The sequence below is a fragment of the Elephantulus edwardii genome, unplaced genomic scaffold (genome assembly GCF_000299155.1).
Source record: "Elephantulus edwardii isolate Elephantulus edwardi_28Jun2011 unplaced genomic scaffold, EleEdw1.0 scaffold00057, whole genome shotgun sequence".
Lineage (NCBI taxonomy): Eukaryota > Metazoa > Chordata > Mammalia > Macroscelidea > Macroscelididae > Elephantulus > Elephantulus edwardii.
Window position 1 is genome coordinate 9,905,005 of NW_006399807.1, and position 1,775 is coordinate 9,906,779.

Genomic DNA, 1,775 nt, shown 5'->3' on the forward strand with positions numbered 1-1,775 from the left:
TAACAGCAGCACACAAGCCTCCGATGACAGACAGGTGTTCTCTTTGGGAGTCTTATCCACTGAGAATGGGAATTAATGTTTCCACTTATTGGAAAACAGCAGTTTTTAGTGAAAATGATGTGGAACATCAATTCTATGTTTACATTAATTTTTTATGTCTATACCTTAGTAATTTCTCCCCTATAAGCTTAACCAGGAACACAAACACAACACTCAAAACATGCAGTTTTAACAGTGTAGCTTATTGAAGGAAAAGGATTTCACTCTACTGGACATGTTCATTTACATCTATAATAAATTCTCTATTCCTTCCTTCATCAAAGATGGACTATGGTAAGGGGATAAATGATAAAATACAAGTTTATAATTTTCTAATTGTAAAATTTTTATTATATATTATTTAAAAAATTTTTTTTCTTTTAAATGTACAAATAATGTATAATTGCTTTGCTGACTCATCAACTTTAGTTCTAACCCAACTGGCTTTATTATGATAATTAGAAGAAAGCTTAGTCTTCAAACTGGAGTCCAAATAATAATAATAGTATTTAAAAAATTGTTAAAAATGTCTCCAGTTAAAATATTTTAGAGAAGTGTGAGGTAATTTTGGTAATCATTCAAGTGTTCTTTTCTCATTTTCCTAAACTCTTAATTCCTTTCACTGCTAGCTACTTGACTATCCTTCCCAGTTAAGTAGCTTACTCAGTGCTGTCACTCTTTTTAAAGCTTGTGCTCTTACACAGACACAATTCAGCAGACCAGAACAGAAGGCAGTAGAGGGCATGTATGAAGAAGTATGATATGTCAGGAGGGATGGTATAAAGAATGCAACTACTATCCACAGATAAGTTCTTCAAGTCATACATTAGGAGAAAATCTGTTATTAAATTGCTTTATTTTTCCATTGAGCCAAGCTATCCATAAAACTTAATTTATTTTTTACTTCCAAATGTTAACATGGTTCAGTATCATGTTATCAACATCAAATACTGAATCAAACTGGGTCCCAATGATTCTGTCCACAAAGATTGTTCAGGTGATCAGGAACTCTTTTTATTTGTGTGCTTTAGCTTTTAGTTCTTGGTTATATCTGTAAAGAAAAGAGAAATAAAAAAAGTCATCAGCCATAATAGATAAAGTTATGATAAGAGAATGAAAAGCCATCTCTTCTTTCCTGGTAGTCATAAAGTTATAAATACCATTTTCTTTTGAACTTAAACAGGCAGAAAACAAAGTGAACTGAGGAGTTAAAATACCCCAACTTCCGGGAAGCTCTGGTGGCCTAGTGCCAAGGAGCTGCAACTACAATCCCAGAGGCTCATGGTTCGAATCCACCAGATGCTCTGCCGGGAAAGGAGGGACAATCTCCTTCTGTACCAGTCAGATCTAATTTGATGGTACACTCACACAAAAATTAAAACAAAAACAAAAAATACCCCAACTTCCAAAAATTTCCAACAGCTCAAGTGGCCGATATGAAAAAAGTATTATTATTACATATGGTAAATGTGTATTTGCTAATAAACATTTGTCATTTCAACATTTTTTATAAGTACAATTCAGTGGCACAAATTATGTTCGAACATCTACAGAGATTTTGGAATTCCATTCATTCATTGTTGCACTTTTCTACCCGCCTGCCCCAGTTTGCTCCTCTCAAAGCAAAAGAAAAACTCCTTCATTGGTACACAATCCTCCCCTGCACACTCCCCAACCCCACCCCCACCCCAAATATAATCCACTTTGCAACCCTCATTCCGTACTCCTACGATAAA

General features: G+C 34.4%; 1 protein-coding gene across 1 annotated transcript in view; it reads right to left on the bottom strand.

The window, feature by feature from the left end:
- Window positions 1-1,002: 1,002 nt before the first annotated feature.
- Window positions 1,003-1,775, bottom strand: part of MPC2 (mitochondrial pyruvate carrier 2) — a 51,965-nt gene continuing 51,192 nt past the window's right edge. The window contains exon 6 of the mRNA XM_006887403.1: window positions 1,003-1,090. Coding sequence (XP_006887465.1) covers window positions 1,054-1,090 — 37 coding nt within the window. The 3' untranslated portion in view covers window positions 1,003-1,053. The remainder of the gene's footprint in view (window positions 1,091-1,775) is intronic.